Source organism: Cariama cristata, unplaced genomic scaffold (genome assembly GCF_000690535.1).
Source record: "Cariama cristata isolate BGI_N322 unplaced genomic scaffold, ASM69053v1 scaffold23896, whole genome shotgun sequence".
Taxonomy (NCBI): Eukaryota; Metazoa; Chordata; class Aves; order Cariamiformes; family Cariamidae; genus Cariama; species Cariama cristata.
Window position 1 is genome coordinate 38,509 of NW_009624365.1, and position 14,837 is coordinate 53,345.

Sequence of the window (14,837 nt, forward strand, 5' to 3'; positions counted from 1 at the left end):
GGGACCCGTGAAGATCAGCAAGTTAATCTTTCCTCAGAGCTTCAAAAGTGCATGGCACTACCAGTGCCCTAATCGCAGGGGTGAGGAGGACACAGAGAGGACTTGATTCTGGTGCTGCTTGCCCATCTTCTCCCATTGACCTCAGGATCAGTGGGCTCAGCTTTCCGCCTGGCCTCATGCCCGACTGAGCCTCCCAGAGCCACAGACTCCATTTTCCTCTTGCATGCCCCCCAGGCAAGACCATCTACCACTACCTCTCCATGGGGTGGGCATCCTGGCACCCCTTTCCCATAGCAGGGCTGATAATGGTGCTGGTTAGGAGTCAGGACCATGCTAGGGTGGGTGAGCATGGCTGCTGCTACCCAAACCCTCCATCTTCCCTCTGACAGAGTCTGAACCCACACTCAGCCCCATGTCAGGGTGAGAACAGCCCCCATGGTAGGGGCACTGTCCCCACTCTCCCGGCAGCACGGGTGGGCTCACTCTCACTGTTGTCCCCCAGGAAGATGAGGTATCTGGCTTGTCGCCTCACAATAACCAGGGCACAGAGGGATGCAAAGCTCTAGGGACCTCAGCCAGACACATTAAGGGAGCTTTTCCCTGGCTTTCCTAAAGCAACCTGGCCAACATCAGCACTGGGGAGAGGCAAGGAACAAAAAAACAGGGGCCATGTAGAAATGGGAGGGGGCTTGGTCTGCGGCATGCTCAGCCTGTCCTCTCCCCACACCTCTTGCTGCCCTACAACAGCGAAAGCAGTGCTCCCTCCTTTCCCTGGAGGGCTGGGCAGTTGGGTCTCAGCTAAAGGAGGAGAAAAATACCCCATCGTGCATCACTTGAACCTTCCCAGTAACACACAAGCCCATAGCCTGTGACCCATTCCCATTATGAATGGCATTTAATTCTCCTTTTTATGCGACTTGCCAATAAAAGGCTCCATTAATAATTTACAAGCAATAAAGAGTACAGCCTCTATAAAACAAGGGTTTGTTGCAAGCTTAGTGTCACTCCAGCTGCGGTGGGGCATTGGCACATGAGCCGTGCTCCCTGCGCCGCGGGGCCAGAGGTGAGGTAGAGAGGGGAAGAGGGGACCCGGAGCACACAGTGCCGCAGGGCAGGGGAGATGGAGGTAATGGGAGAAGGGCTTCAAATGTGTGTGAGGTATGCTCCTACACAGTTCCCCTATATTGCCCATCTGGCAATCTGACCACATACCAGAGACAAGGGTAGCCCAAGGTGATGAGGAGCAGCCCACTAGAGTGGTTTCCACCATGATGGTGGAAGATGTCTCTCCAGTAAAATACAGAAAGCTCAGATGAGGGAGGCTCTTGGTGTTACTCCCTGGCCCTTGGTGGTCTTAAGAAAGGCCACCCCTGAGGGTCTTTGCTGACGACATCCCCTCGGGGAGGAAGGACACGCTACCTGGAGGAGCTTGGGGAGGCAAGGACCTCCAAGAACATCTCTTGGGGACAGTAGCTGGCAGCGCCCGCTCTGCTACCACCAGCTCAGTCATCGCCCTCCTCGATCCATAGCGGGCGGGTTTGCTCCTGGAAGATGCATCCCCGAACCACCTTGGGCAGCTCCTCGGCGTGGCTCCAGGCGTGGGGTTCCACACGGGCCCAGGAGCACGGCAGAGTGTGGAGAGCCTGCTCCGCACCGCGACACACCTTCAGCACCTCCGAGTCCCGCTGGCCTGCCTTCCCCAGTAAGCTCCTGGGGAAAACACAGGGACAAGCATTACCCTTGGCGTAGAGAGATGGCATGGCAAAAACACCCAGGAACTCCCCCACATGTACACAAAGCCGATTTTCCTGCCCTTTTTTCCCCTCACAGCAGCCAACCCGAACACACACACAGCAAGTGCTTTCATCTCAATCCCTGTCTCTCCCTCTGAACAGACACAAGGGCTTCTCTCTCCTTCCGCGATACCCTTCATCCACGCCACTCCCGTCTTTTCTTACCTGAGTCCTCTAACGTTCTTCTCTGTGACCTCGACATGGATAACGATGGGGTATATTTCACTTTTAATTAGATCCCTCACACTCTGAACTCCCAGCTCTAGCAGGCAGTGTTTATTCTGGAAGGGAAATTGAACAGATTTACTGATTTAAATGGAGAAAAAATTACCCCAGCCCCTGACAGTCACATTAAATCAAACCTCATACTGTGAAATATCTTGCTTTCCCAATAGTAATTGCATTAAATGTGGGATTTACGGACAGTGCCAAGAGGGAAGGGGAGAATTAAAGAGCAGGGTCACACACTCCATCACTGCCAACCCAGCCCAAGAGCCCATCAGACCCCTCAACTCAGCCACAGCCCATCTTCACATCCCCTTTGTCAGCATTGCCACCCACAGCCCCACATTTCTCTATCTGCCCTGAGCAGAGCTGTTGCCCCTTTGGCGAAGATGAGGAATGCGAGAGCAGGGAGGTCACTTCTGCATATGGCATTTCCCACCGCTTCCCCCACAAATTTCCAGTTGCCATTTCTTTTACCTGAGCTCAACAGAGGCTCAGGGCAAAGTCCGTTACCTGCTGCTCCACAGCCCCGCAGCACCTGGACCTAAAACATCCTCCAAATTACGCAGCCCCCAAGCAAGGAGCTCCTTCTTTATCATTGCACCACCCTCCCTCTTCCCCTGCTCAGCTGTCCCTTCCTTTCCTCCAACCTGAACGGGGTGCCCCATCCCAACCCTCTCTCCCCACACCCAACGGCTCAGCACCTTCTCCATCGCCTCCCGGATCATGCGGATTCGCCCACTTTCCCTCCGGTCCTGAGGGGCCATTCTAGACACAGGGTGCTCCTGAGCGTGGGTTACGCTGGGATCCCCTTCTGCCAGCTTCTCTGCGAGCCAAGATATGACAAGGGAGACGTCAGCCCCTTCTCCCTCTTGCACGTACTTTCTACCTCAGATCCTGCACGTTTGCTGCCGCGCTGATGCTTATCGAGTTCAGTGTTTATGGATTCTGGCAAGTGAGTCTAATTATACAACATTATACGTTGGCATGGATCTCCTGCAGCTTTCTGCATACAGAACAAACAAGATATCACAGCTGAAGACACCTTGCAGGGCAAGAGCAGCACTTGTGCTGCAGTACCGCAGCAGCCTAAGCCAGCTCACTGCCATTATCACCCCTTTTCCCCACTGCCACACTGTCCCACCCCTTCCATAACAGGGTATGGCAGAAAAATAATCACTTTATTTCACCGGGTAGGTTTTCTGCAGGGTTTGTGAGTTACATGGGTTCAGAGATGGCTCCGGCGAGCAGCAGGGCTGGGGAAGCAAGAGGAATGTGCATCTTGGTATGGGAGAGCGGGAGGAAGCTGGGGGCCAAGTTGAACCTTCTTTTTTTGGTGGCAACCTGAGCCACCTTCCCCTGCTCGGGGGTAGAAGGACAGCACCCAGCAGCCAAGCCAACACCAAACGGGACAGCAGAAGAGAGGTGATGCTGAGACAGAGAATTGAGGGAAGACCTGGCAGGACAGTGGTGTCCAGCGTGGTCGAAGCAATGACTGCCAGATGCCCCTGGTAAATCCCAACAGAAGCCGATACAACACCTACAGACACAGAGATCTCACGTGAGAGCCACAGGCTCTGCAGCCCGGTGTGGCTGATGCAGGCTTGACCTGCCCACCATGCTACCCTGACACTGCCACTGAAACACAAGCGGGGAACCTAATGAGGCTTTCAGGAACTGCTCACTCCTAAGACAGAAATAAAGTCATGTATTTAGGAGAAGGCATGTTTGGAACTGGGTCCAGAGCATGTTCCAGCTCTCCCAAGCCCCAGGCTGGCTGGGCATCCTCTGCTACCTCTGCCTGGTGGCACAGGTACTTCCCAGGTAGAGCTGGATCCTGCAAAGCCATCTGTTTCTTTTGTGGGCAGCAAGCTCCTGTGGAAGATCAGCTGGCTTACACAAACTCTGCACTGGCTGGGGAGTTCTCCAAAGGAAAATACAGGCAGCGAAGAAAAGAGAAATGGCTCAGCGCTCCTGGATCACCTTCCTTCCCTCTTAACAGGCAAAACCATTAGGGGAGAACAGAGTTTTTGCCTTTGGTGTAAATTCCCAGGCGCAGTGATGGCTTTGAAGCATGTCCCCATGCAATGTAAGGGGGACACTGCAGAGGGCTCGGTAGGACAGGATACATGGCCAAGTCACTCAGATAAAAAGCTCAGTGGCCAAAATTTGCAGAGCCATCCTTCAGCAAACCACTTTTTCACTACCACCATCACCATCCCCTAAAAAAACCCATACCAGCTCATTTTTCAGTCCTGCAGTTGGCAACGGGAGCACTCTAAACATGGGGAAAGGAGAAAGACGGAGAAGGGAGGAAGGAGGAAAGAAGGAGTTGTCCTCTGTGAAAATTCCTTATGGGAGAAAAGCCCTTTCCCCAGCAGCCTCCGCGGTGGTGTGTCAGCCTCACACTGCTGGCAGAAGGAAGGGGACAACAGCACTAAGGCTGGATCCTCTCGTTCCTGGGGAGGAAGAGCTGATATGAAGTCAATCTGCAGATCTGACCTCAGCCAGGGGCTTCATCTCTGGGAAGAGCCACCCAGGGCAGTGAGGCAATGCCACCAGAACCCACTCAAGGGAAGAGAGAGGATCCCCCATGCCCCAGGAGACCAGAAGGAAGGGCTGGCTTCCCTGTGAGCCAAAGGGACAGGACACAGTTAAAAATAGGAGGGAATGTCTTGCAGACACTCAGCCCAAAAAGGTGACCTGTCAACAGGTATTGTCTAGGAGGACCGAGAGGCCCCCACACTTAGCCCATGAGACGACATCTCATACTTCCAAGACTGAATACCTCTTCCTTGAATTGGACTGACCAAGTCCTCCACAGAAGTGACCTCTTTGAGCAACATCTTAGCCTCCCGCGGTGTGGCTAAAAAGTGGCAGGAGGTAAAAGAGGAAAGCAGCCTGTGGAAGCAGGAGCGTAGTGTCCAGTTCTGGGCCTTGCACTTCAAGAAAGACATTGAGGTGCTCAAGCGAGTCCAGAGAAGGGCAACAAAGCTGGTGAGGGGTCTGGAGCACAAGTCTGATGGGGAGAGGCTGAGGGAGCTGGAGGTGTTTAGCCTGGAGAAAAGGAGGCTGAGGGGAGACCTGATCGCTCCCTACAACGACCTGAAAGGAGGGGGTAGCCAGGTTGGCGTCGGTCTCTTCTCCCAGGCAACCAGTGACAGGACAAGAGGGCATGGTCTGAAACTGCACCAGGGGAAGTTCAGGCTAGAAATGAGGAGGCATTTCTTCACAGAAAGGGTCGTTCGGCATTGGAATGGGCTGCCCAGGGAGGTGGTGGAGTCGCCATCCCTGGAGGTGTTTAAGAAAAGACTGGACGTGGGACTTAGGGCCATGGCCTAGTTGACTTAGGGCAAAGGTTGGACTCAATGATCCCAGAGGTCTCTTCCAACCAAATCAATTCTGTGATTCTGTGAGACTCGCATACTTTCCCTCACTTGGCCACAGGCTCCCAAAACATCCCTGGACATGTCAACCACCCACTGCCACCTACCTGCTGGGCACACATGGAAGTCCAGGCGAGAGGTGGGCAAGTCCAGCAGGTTCCTGATGAGCCGTGGTGCAATGCAGTTCGGTGACAGCACCACAGGACGGGGTGTCTTGACCACCACAGGGTGCACCAGGCTGTAAGGTTTCATGTTCATGTCCGAATCTAGAAGATAGGAATGAAGAAGAGAAAGCCAAAGATGAGAACATGGGAGACCAGCCTGTCACCGGCCAACAGACTGTCCCATTCTTCCTGTACCATCCCTCATCCTGACTCACTGAGGCACCTACCAACCATCCTATGTCCCAGGAGATATCCTACGCTGGTTACTCCACTCACTCATGGATAGATACCCTGGCTGTAGGCCCCCTCTTGGCCAGTTCCTGGGAATCCCTTGAGTTACACACCAGTTTATTCTCCACAAAAAGTTAGATGACCCCAAGAACCACAGAAGCAATGGGAAACTCAAAAAAAAAAAAAAAAAAAAGGAAAAAGAGCAGGGGCTTTAAATATGCACAGGCTTCCCCAAATCCCATTAGCAGTGTTTTAAGAGGGACCCTGGGCAGAGAGACTGAGGCATCCCAGATGCCAATGTCCCTTCAATGCCCATGGGGAACAACTGGGTCTCCAAGAGCGAAGGGCAGGGGTAACAGCTCACCTGAGCAAGGGTCCAGCCACAGCTGCTGAGGGGGCTGTTCTGGGCTCCTCTGCGGTTTGGATTTCACCAGGCGCAGTTGGTCCAAGGCCCGTTTCTTTAGCTGAGGAGAAAGTGAGGGCAGTAAGGCTGAGAGCACAGACCGTTTCGCACACACACACACCCCCTGAGATGGCTGCAGAACATCCGCTGGCAAAGGGGGTGGAACGCACATACAAAAAGCATGGGACTGGGTCTGCTGCCCATCAGGTTCAGTCCGGGAAGTGGGGAGGGGGTAGGAAAGCAGCCACAGAGCAGTAGTAACACTGCCTGGGCTAAAAATCCCTGCTCTGCTTGCTAACCCAGCTGCCACCCTATATGAGTTGGTTTACCAACAGAGTGGAGCACATTGCGTGCCGAGGTGGTGGGGTGGCCACAGGAACACACACACGCAGAGCTTTCATTGCTGGCTTCTTTGGCTTACGTTATTTCTGTGGCCTCTCTGCTGCCCAGGCACCTGGCCCTTCTCCTGGATCTTCAAAAGCTGGTGAGCCCTGAAAAGACAGAGAGCTTGCATTCAAGCAGCTCTAAAGCCCCCAGGGACTGTAGCCTGCTGTGATCCTCTTCGCCAAACTCCACAGACCTGCTGAAGCATAAGCATGTCAAAGTCCTCACTCAGCCTCCCAGTCTCTCAAGGGCACCCAAACACTACCTCACTGGTCCCCTGTACAAGGTTTGGGCAGCCCGCACTATTGAGAGGCCAGTCTGCACCCTTCAGGTCTCCTAGGGGATGCTCACCACAGATAAATGGGGCAGGTACCCCAGGTACCCCCTGCCTTCCTCCTCACCCTGGTTACCTGCTGTAGTTAGGCACTGTCCCCTTGTCCAGGTCCCGCATGGTCAAGGGATCGACGCGGGAGCAGTACCACTCCAGCCGCCCTTTGTGCATGGTGTCCGTGACGTGGAGGATCTCCCGACACTTGACGCACAGCGCGTAAGGGTCTGACGGCTCCAGGAGGGACAGGTTGGTGCGTACGTAGAACGAGTCTCCAGAAAACTTCTTCCCTTCTTCCAGGGCTTCCCGCAGAGGTTGGTATCCTGCAGCAGGAGACACAGGTCAGGTGGGGACAAGGAGACAACCATCACGGATAAGATAGCCAAGTCCCCAGCACAGCTGTGATGCTACAGATTGGGGTGGGGGGTGCAAAGGAGGCAAACAGACAGAAGGTCTGTACCTCCATCCTGTAACTCAGAGGATGCCCAAGTCACACCAGACAGGGAAAGCTACCGGAGCTACGGCCAACCCCTGTGCCAGACATGGTGGCCTAGGACCGAACAGGAGAGGAGAGAGAATACCTGAGATTTTACCTCCAGGGCTGGGTGGAGGGTCTGGAAAGGGAGGCAGAGAGCTCAGGCTCAAAGGAGACCCAGCTGCCAGGGCCTTACCTTCCAGGTCCAGCCGAAAGACAAGACTAGAGGGCTCATCCCAATGCAGGAGGCTCAGGTAGGCGACCTCCCGTGTGCAGTTCTCCAGGGAAAGCACCTCTTCCTTCAGCGACGGCACCCTCAGCTACCAAGGACCCGATGCCGTTAGACCTAAGGGCTGGAAAAGCAGGCTCCCCCTCCACCTCCCTCGCCCATCAGGGTTACCCAAGAGATGGTACAGAGCAAGGCAGGCCCAGGGAAAGTTCTACCTTGAGGACAAGGCATCCTCAATCCACCTCTGGTTCCCTCCTCTGCCTCTGAAATACCTGCTGCCAGCCACCACCCAGCCCAGATGCCGGGCTGCTGTGAAAGCAAATGTGTGTGCATGAAGGTGTGCGGGAGTAGGGGTGGGAGAGCTGGTTTATCTTCAGTTACAGGTGCGATATTAATTCAAGCAGCGTAGCTGTATTTCAAGTGGTGTCATTCCTGCCAAAACAAATGCCCTTCCCTCCCTCCAGGAGCTTTCTTCAGAGCAATTATTCTCTACAGCTCAGGAGGGTCACAAAGGCCTAAGAAATCTTGCTCCAGAATTGATTGCTTTGCAATGGGCATGTGCGGGATGCAGGATGCAAACTGCTCTGAAATACTACAAGGTGACAGACAACTCTGGGGACACGTAGCCATATTGCCATCTTAACTGCTTGGCTCCTTTTTGTTTCTCCCCTCCCACAGCCAAAAGAAGTGTTTCAGAAGGTCTCGGCATTTTTACATGCGCAGGTACACTCGAGTGCCATGAGACCTGGACGGGTGTTTGTGCTGCATAAAGCTCTAGGCAGGGAGCAGTCCTGGGAAATGAGAGAAATGGAGGTGGACTTCAAGCTGGGTAGAGGTCAGCTTGCACTAGGAATCACTCCACACTCCTTGCATCATCCCAGGTGCCTTACAAACCCACAAAGTGAGCCCATTCCCGAACTCACCTCAATGAGCCGGCACCCTTCCCTGAGTCCTGCATCCTCAACGCGTGAGCCTGGCTTGACCCATTGGACGTAAATCCCCGTCCTGTTCCCTCCAAGGATGGAGATGTCTGCTCCGAGCCTCTTCTCCTGGGATGAGGGGTTGCTGGGGTGACCCATGCTAGTGAGCTGTACCACCAGCGATCTGGCAAGGAGAAACACCAAGTCCAGCAACTGAGGTTTGCTGCCTTCTCTAAGAACCAGTTCCCCATGCCTTGTGTCCAGCTACACAGTGTTCATTGTACCAAGCACCGTGGTACAGAGCTCGTGATTCCCGGCCATCACCAGAGCACACAGACAGAGCTTACAGACCCCCACAGCCCCTTCCATCCCACCAGCCTCAACACCGAAGCCAAGTTGGGCTCCCACAGTCCTGTCCCTACCTAGACAGATGAGTGTTCAACCCAGGACAACATCTCCATCCCTGCCATAACTAATGGGACAGCACAAGAAAAATTGGGAGTTCTGCTAGGAAGCAAGGACTCTAAGATCTTCACTTCTCTCCTCTCCCACTAATGAGAAGAGCCTGCAAGGTGGGGGGAGTCAGAAAGGAAGGGTCTCCCAGGTGTAGTCCCTCAGCATCACAAAATGCTCCCGCAAGCAGTTGGCCCAAAGTGCCTAGCTCTGAGAGCAGCAGTTACCTCCTGGTGACCTCCTCGCGGCTGGGAAGCGTGGCCAAGCAGATCTCCGACTTCACCCTGGTGTAGGTGCTGCTGGAAGAAGAGCAGAAGGCCCCAAGCGAGGCACTAGCAAAACCACTGCCTAGGAAAGAGAGCAAGAGGGAGAGAGGGAGCACATCACCTCTCCGAGCACTGCAGGGAGCTCTTGGGGAGGTAAGGGTCTGTCACCCCCTCCTGGGCATTTTCTAGCATCTGACCAGTAAATTGGGGCTGCAGGGAGGTTTTGAACAGTCACCCTCCTGGAAAGGGTTTCCCATGTCTCCTGAGAACAAGCAAATCTTTGCTCCCTTCAGCAGCGTTTTGGTCAGGAGGCAGCAGCAGCCAGGGCCACCTGGATGTGCCCAGAGATCAGCCACCAGCACTCACCACGGGACCTGCCAGCACCAGGAGCTCCACTCCAGGAGATTTACAACCCATCACCCAGGTAGTAACAGATGAAGGGAATATCCAGTAACAGCCCAGGGCACAGGTGTTTCTCTCTTCTGTTACCTGCTTCCCCAACTCCACACCAAGTTCTCCATCAACACAGCTCTCCATGAATTAAACAGAGCTGATGTGAATAGCTACCTGCTCTGCAGAGGAAAAGCCACCTTTTCCAGCTGCTGTGCCTGGCCAGGCATGGGGGGACGTGTGGGTCCATAGCACCCTGCTACGGGTGCAGAGCCCTCGCAGTGAGTTGCACAAACCAAAGGCGTGAGGGAGGGTCAGTTGGCCAACCCCTCTCCCCACAGCCACCACTTCTTTTTACAGAATCACAGAATCACTTTGGTTGGAAGAGACCTCTGGGATCATCGAGTCCAACCTTTGCCCTAACACCACCATGTCAACTAGACCATGGCACTAAGTGCCACTTCCAGTCTTGTCTGAAACACCTCCAGGGATGGTGACCCCACCACCTCCCTGGGCAGCGCATCCCAATGCCTAACGACCCTTTCTGTGAAGAAATGCCTCCTCATTTCTAGCCTGAACTTCCCCTGGCACAGTTTATGCGCTCTTGTCCTGTCACTGGTTGCCTGCAAGAAGAGGCTGACCCTCACTTTGCTACACTCTCCTTTCAGGTCGTTGTAGAGAGTGATTTAGCTCAGCCCTTTGAGGAAAGCCCCCACCCTGGTACCTGTTGCATCTTCAATGCTGCTAAAGGAGCCACAGGACAAGCTACAAAGGAGACACAAAGGGAAGCTGTGAGGCAGCAGCTTTTCCAAAGCCTGTTTGCATCCCCTTCCCAACCCCATGCCCAACAGCCTCCCCCTACCCCCCAGAAGCACCCCCCCAGCCAGCACGCAGCTCCCAGCCAGCCTTCCCACTCCAAGTTCCCTGCTGCCCTGCCAACCTGCTCTCCCTGGCCCCCACAAGCCCCACAGAGGAGACACAGACTCAAGCAGCTCCAAGCAATCACCTTTTGTAGGGCATACACCTATCTTCCCGCTGCCGACGGAGGATGGAGCCGATGCAAGGGGGGAAAGGGAAGGTGGAAAGGCGGTTGATATCCTTCTCGCTGTCGGGAGTCACCTCCTTGGGCAGAATGAAAGAGAGATGCCTGTTAACACCAACACCCAGCACCACCTCTCCCCTCCCTTCGGGCCAGGTTGCAAACAGCTCCTTGGGTACCACATGCCTCTTCAGAGACCACCCACATCCCTCCAAACACCCAGGGGCACCTTGTTTTCCCAAGGAGAAAGCACGGACAGAGGTGCTTGACACTGCGTCCCCAGCTTTTTGCAATGTACAAGCTGTGGGAGTAGTAGCAGATGCAGGGAATATCCAGCCTTGTCCTTATATCTCACTTTTAGCCACCAGACACCCAGAGGTGTGAGTAACCTGTGGGACTGCTCATTTTTAAGGTGCTCTAGGATGAGCGTTCAAGGAGTCAAAGGAAAGAACCTGACTTCCTTAAAAACAATACAATGCTGCGACAAAATTCAAAAGAGCTAGGATTTCTCCCCCAGCATGTGTAGACTAAACAGCTTTTTGGGGAGGACAACATCTTACAAGAGGCTGTTGATTTCTAGGGTGTCGTACGGGATGAAGAGAGTTTCGCTTCCCCCTCTTTCCCACCCAGCTGAGTGCTGCACACTTTGGTGGAGCGTTGGCCAGTTTGTCAGAGACCAAGAGAACAAAGTTTTCCACCTGGGATCTGCTCCCACCTTACATACCACCCCATGCCCAGTCTTCCACCAAGTCACAGCCCCACGCTGAACCCGCTCCAACGCCTCCGTGCCCTCAGCTGAAGATCAGCCTCTCGTGGTCGAGCGCTCACCATGCTCTGAATGGCCGAATCCCCTGGGAACGGGATAACAGAACCCCCCAGCGCATCCACAAGTCCAGTCGTAAAGCCGGTAGGGTTGTCTATGAGGCTCCAGGTGCTGCTGAGGTTGGAGCAGAGGGAGTAGGAAGAGCTGCACATCTGGGAGAGAAGGGACTTCATCATCCCATTGCGTCCCCCAGAAATCAGTCCTGACCCCTCTGCCTTCTCTGTTCCCTCTTCTTTCTAGTCACCCTCACCTTGCCCAGGCTACGGCTGCCTTGGCATCGCTGCAGTTGTGCCTCCAGCGTGCTGTTCAGCCCTTCTGCCTGGCTCAGCTTGCTTAGGAGCTCATCCCGCTCCTCCTCCAAGGCCCGCACACGTTTGCGGTACTGGTCCTTCTCGATCAGGCTCTGGGAATATTGGAGCTGCACCCCATCGCGGCTCTGGATTGCCTGCAAGGAGCCAGGCTGAGAGTGAGAAAAGGCAGAGAACTGCACTACTAACCCTCACCTCCCACCCTGGCGTGGATGGAGAAGATCCACTGGGGAAGGAGGGGGTATCCAAAGCAGAAACAAATGCCCTGGTCCTGCTGGGAAGTGGAGAGCCAGGGGGGAGAGCAATTTACCTGATCCCGTTCTTTTTCGATCTCCTCCAGCTGCAGCAGTACTGTGTTCATACGATGCTTGTAGAGATCACAGTCTTTCTGCAGCGTTCGGTATTTCAGCTGCAGATCTTCCACCTCCTGGAGGTACTGGTAACAGCAAGCAGCAAGCATTAGTCCTCCTGGAAGCGACTGCTGTGGCTTCCCAGCCCTCTCCCTCCCTGTTTCCAGGTGTGCAGGGACAGGGGCAGTGATGGGGATGGTGATGGATGCTCTACCTTATCCCTCAGCTCTTCGGCCCACTGCAACTCGTTCTGGAGCGAGTTGAGTTTCTGGCAGAGATCCTGCCGGTCGTCTTGGGCTTCCTTCCAGTCATGCTCCAGGATGTCCAGCAGGATCTGCTCAGAGCCTGGCACCGGACCCTCGCCGGGCGTCTATAAGGCGAGAGGGTACCATCACTGCACCACAGGTACCAAGGGAGCACCAGACCAGGGCAGTGACAGGCAGACTGGCACGACTGCCATCATCACTCCTGCATTAATCTACTGTGCGCTCCAAGACACAAAGTCACACTTGTGAGCACATCCAAGAGTCACAGAGCTGGAAACAAGGATCCATCACTACCCAGAGCCAGAGCAATGACAGCCACCACAGCCAAGCAATATGCCCAGAGGATGGGACAGGCCAACCCAGGACAGTGATTTCCCCCATCTTTCCAGTGTCCATGTCATCAGCATTGGCGAGGGGTACCCCAGGAAAGGAGGTGACCTAGAGCCTGCCCTGTCCCACCAGGTACCTGCAACATGCCCTGCAGCTCCTGCAGCGATGCCGTGAGCCGCTGGTTCTCAGCCCACAGCTCGGATACGGCATCAGGGTGGCCCCGCTCCTCTGCCTCTCGCTGGGGTGGTGCAGATGCCTGTTTCCGTAGCAGGCTGCACTCCTCCTCTAGGCTGGTCACTTTGCATTTCAGCTGGTCCACCTGCAACCCAGGGAAGAAATATAGTCTGTCACACACAGCCCTGCACCTCTGCCTTAGCGGGAGAGTGAAGCAGAGCAGAGAAAGGCAAGGAAAGTAAAGGCTGGGCAACCACGTGAAGGACTATCCTACCGTTGGGCCAAGATTAGCACAGCTGCACATAAAAGCTTTTCCCTGCAGGGCAAAGGAGAAAGATGCACTTGCGTAAGTGCATTCAGTCTCAAGATCCTCTCTTGGTGCAACAACTTTCTTGCTACCTTGGGGCATCCCCAGTGCAGCTGGTCTTGACCACGGGTGGACCAGGGACCTCTGGTACGCTGCCAGGGCCAGCAGCTGTGACTAACTCAAAGGCTTCCTGGCTCCTAGAACAGCTGAGAAATAAATTCACAGCAGAAAAATCCACTGGAGGATATTCAGCTTGGGGAGACCATCTCTGGCCTGGGAAACATTTGACGCTCAAGCTGCTGGAGGCTGCAGGGTACCACAGATGCATCATCACACCCTGGCCTGCTCTCACATTCCTCCACCAACACACCACCGGAGACAGGGGTCATCAGTTACTTTTAGGAGTAAGGGAGGTCCTCACAGAGCTGTAACGACCGATAAGGTTGGTCAGAGAACCAGAGTTTCACAGCCAGGTAAGGCTTTGAGAGCAAACGGGGCAGGGGAAACCTATCAAAGCCACCGAGGACTAAGCAGCAGTGCCAAAACTGCCAAGGAGAGACTCGGGAACTGGATTACTTCTACAAATCTGCCCAAAAGACCTGGAATTACTTTTGGGGACCAGTCAGTTCTGGATCCTGGAGTCAGAAGGGGAAGGCAGACTGGGACTTGGTGGCCCACCCTGCTTCCAGGGGGATTTCTTCACCCCACAGTCATCCACAAGCGATGGAGGAGGCTCAGGGGAGCTGGCCCTGGCAGGAATACCGGATAAAAGGTACGGAAGGATCCCAGCGCTGGCAGAGTAGAATTGAGGAATGAAAGGTAATCACGGGGCTGTGTGAGAGGTCCAGGCCCAGACTGGTAGGGGGAATGCCAGGAGGCAGCAGAACACACAGAAAACTGGGTTATTAATAGGTTCAAGGTAGGGCTGTCCTTGCCCAGGCAGGAAATGGGTGCGTGTTTGCTGGAGGTAAGAGCTTGGCAGCTGGAGTGCAGTGTCACGAATTCCTTCGGGTATGCGGGGCATGAGTCTCCCAAACGTCATGGGAGAGACAAGGAGGTGGTAAGGAGAGGCGGGGGGGGGATGGAGTCTGGGCCAAAACACTCCTATGAGCGGCAAGGCGGGCTGGGCAGCTCCAGGCAGCACGCACACACCCAGTGCCCCCAGCACGGGTGGCTGCACAGCCACCATCCTCACTAGAAAGAGGGAAACCCAAGCCTTTTCCCAGGGAAGAAGTAAAAACAAACGGGCAGCTGGACAGAATCGGCTGCCTGCTGCGCGTCCGTGCTGCCCGGACACAGCACAAGCAGCCATCAGCAGGCAGCGCAGGGCAGAAGAAGATAGAGCATCGCATGGTACCAATGGCCAGGCGGAGAGCCGAGAGGTGCCGGGGAAGGCATCACCCTGATAGCTCCTCTCAGGAGTTGGTTCTGATTCCTCTAAGTGATGTATTTCCAGCTGCGGCAGGAGCTGGTGACGTTATCTCCAGCTGCCCTAGGGCAGCGGCGAGACTCCTGCGCCGTGCCCACAACTCGGCCACTCCGCAGGGCACATTCCCCCTCCAGAGCAGGGGCACATGCCCCGACACGCATCCC

The 14,837-nt window shown here is 54.9% G+C and overlaps 1 protein-coding gene across 1 annotated transcript in view; it reads right to left on the reverse strand.

Annotated features, from left to right (window-relative positions):
• Positions 1–1,502: 1,502 nt before the first annotated feature.
• CARD10 (caspase recruitment domain family, member 10) overlaps positions 1,503–14,837 on the reverse strand; it is a gene marked incomplete at its 5' end in the record, with an annotated part of 14,806 nt that continues 1,471 nt past the window's right edge. The window contains 17 exons of the mRNA XM_009703155.1: positions 1,503–1,710; positions 1,959–2,074; positions 2,723–2,844; positions 5,512–5,670; positions 6,164–6,263; positions 6,624–6,693; positions 6,997–7,237; positions 7,586–7,709; positions 8,542–8,722; positions 9,219–9,339; positions 10,372–10,412; positions 10,654–10,769; positions 11,515–11,661; positions 11,760–11,954; positions 12,128–12,253; positions 12,382–12,537; positions 12,900–13,082. Coding sequence (XP_009701457.1) covers positions 1,503–1,710; positions 1,959–2,074; positions 2,723–2,844; positions 5,512–5,670; positions 6,164–6,263; positions 6,624–6,693; positions 6,997–7,237; positions 7,586–7,709; positions 8,542–8,722; positions 9,219–9,339; positions 10,372–10,412; positions 10,654–10,769; positions 11,515–11,661; positions 11,760–11,954; positions 12,128–12,253; positions 12,382–12,537; positions 12,900–13,082 — 2,406 coding nt within the window. The remainder of the gene's footprint in view (positions 1,711–1,958; positions 2,075–2,722; positions 2,845–5,511; positions 5,671–6,163; positions 6,264–6,623; positions 6,694–6,996; positions 7,238–7,585; positions 7,710–8,541; positions 8,723–9,218; positions 9,340–10,371; positions 10,413–10,653; positions 10,770–11,514; positions 11,662–11,759; positions 11,955–12,127; positions 12,254–12,381; positions 12,538–12,899; positions 13,083–14,837) is intronic.